Below are 2,062 nucleotides of genomic sequence, written 5' to 3'. Positions count from 1 at the left end.
TCGACGGCGAACACCTAGACACCCACTTCCTCGACGGCGAACACCTAGACACCCACTTCCTTGACTGCGAACACCTAGACACCCACTTCCTCGACGGCCAACACCCTAAAATGTGAACGATTTGCGAAAACTGCGTGACGCCGTGGCTTCATCGTTGGCCGCGTTGAAGAATCTCGAACGTCCCGTCGATACGTGGGACGACCTGCTTGTTTACATTATTTCCCAGAAATTCAGTCCTCGCACGCGAAACGAGTGGAACTTAAAACGCACGGAATTCGCCGAGCTTCCGTCTTACAAAAACATCAACGAATTCTTGACGACGCGTATTCGCGGCTTATCCGATCTTGCCGATTCCCAAAAGGAAACTCGTCGCTTCAGAGACTATAGGACGCGCCCGTCCGTTAATAATGTCACCGCATTCAAATGCGTTTTCTGCTCCGGCAATCATTCCGTTTTAAAATGTGACAAGTTTCTAAGTAAGACGGTCGCGCAGCGAGGCGATTATGCGCGTCAGAACAAACTTTGTTTGAACTGCCTGAGATCCGGGCACTTCCTTCAACAATGCACGAGCAAATCTCGATGCTAGCACTGTCGTCGTTCGCATCATACGCTGCTACATTTCGCGAACGATACGAAAACCGATGTCGCGGAAAACTCGTCGAGGATAAGAGCGGAAGCGCAACCGTTCACTCCCGCGGCGTTAAACGCGCTGTCGCTGCGAGCAGCAATCACGTCGCGAAAGTACAGACCGTTCCCCCCGCGGATACGGTTCACACGAACGTCCTCCTAGCGACGGCCTGGGTGGACGTTCACACAGTTGAAAGTCGAAGTTTTAAAGTGCGCGCTCTGTTGGATCAGGGATCCACGTTTAGTTTTATTTTGCAAGCTCTCTGTCAAACGTTGCGTACGAAAAGACAACGCTCGAATCTTCAAGTTACTTGTTTCGGTGAGAAGTATACTGGCTGCGCGAAATCTCGCGTCATGCTGACATTGACGCCGTGCGCCCGTTCGGGACCAGGCTTCCCGCTGCACGCCTACGTTTTTCAAAGCATCACTTCGTACGCGGCGTCGCAGATTCAGCCCTTCGAGTCATGGCCACATTTACACGGCCTTTCATTCGCTGATCCAGATCCGTCAAGCCGACACCGAGTTCACTTGTTGATCGATGCCGACTTATACGGTTCGTTGTTGAAGAATGGCCTCCGGCAAGGCCCTATCGGCACGCCTACCGCTCAGATGACAGCGTTAGGTTGGATTCTTTCCGGCCCTGCGGGTCGCGGCCGGGGTGAGTCCGCACACATAGGAGTATGTCATAACGTGTCCACTCAAGACACAAATACGCTTCTCAAGCGATTTTGGGAGGACGAGGAGGTCATGCTCCCCCCTCCACTTACCGACGAGAAAGAGCGTTGCGAGCGACACTTCCTCGCCACTCATGATCGTTCTCCGGAAGGACGATATATCGTTCGACTACCCTTCCGGCATGAAACCCCGATCGACATAGGCGATTCGCTGCCTATTGCTATAACACTCTACGATAAGATGGAAAAGAGGCTGCGCCGGCACACGGAACTCTCCGCGCAGTACCAGGAATTTTTGGCGAAATATCTCTCCTTGGGGCACATGAGCGTGATCGACCGTCCTAGCGACATCGCTCTTCACCCCGCGTATATTCCGCATCATCCGGTTGTGCGCGAGTGTAGCAGCACCACAAAATTACGCGTCGTGTTTAACGCTTCGTGCAAGACGACAAACGGCACGTCATTGAACGATCACCTACTGGTCGGGCCGAAGTTACAGCAGGACCTTTCCGCTATCCTGCTCCGCTGGCGGCAGTAGCGCTTCGTCTATACGGCGGACATCGCTAAGATGTTCCGACAAATTCTCGTCAATCCGCTCGATGCCGATTTTCAACGTATTCTTTGGCGCCCGTCCAGCGACAAGCCGGTCGCACATTTCCGACTCCTGACAGTGACGTACGGACTCGCTCCCGCACCTTATCTAACGATGCGCGTTCTGAAGCAGTTGTCACTGGACGAGGGATCTGACTATCCAGCGGCTG

The 2,062-nt window shown here is 53.5% G+C and overlaps 1 protein-coding gene across 1 annotated transcript; it reads left to right on the top strand.

Annotated features, from left to right (window-relative positions):
* The first annotated feature begins 561 nt into the window (after window positions 1-561).
* LOC108769725 (uncharacterized) lies at window positions 562-1,839 on the top strand. Its single transcript, XM_018520867.1, has one exon. The coding sequence runs from the start codon at window positions 562-564 to the stop codon at window positions 1,837-1,839; it is 1,278 nt and encodes a 425-aa protein (XP_018376369.1).
* The last annotated feature ends 223 nt before the right edge of the window (window positions 1,840-2,062 follow it).

Source organism: Trachymyrmex cornetzi, unplaced genomic scaffold (genome assembly GCF_001594075.2).
Source record: "Trachymyrmex cornetzi isolate Tcor2-1 unplaced genomic scaffold, Tcor1.1 scaffold938, whole genome shotgun sequence".
In the NCBI taxonomy this organism is placed as follows: Eukaryota; Metazoa; Arthropoda; class Insecta; order Hymenoptera; family Formicidae; genus Trachymyrmex; species Trachymyrmex cornetzi.
The sequence above is the reverse complement of the archived record's forward strand: the minus strand, read 5'-3'. Positions and strand labels throughout refer to the sequence as shown.

Bases quoted from the DNA above. Each gene is read 5' to 3' on its own strand.
- LOC108769725 (XM_018520867.1), top strand. From the start codon at position 562: ATGCACGAGCAAATCTCGATGCTAGCACTGTCGTCGTTCGCATCATAC.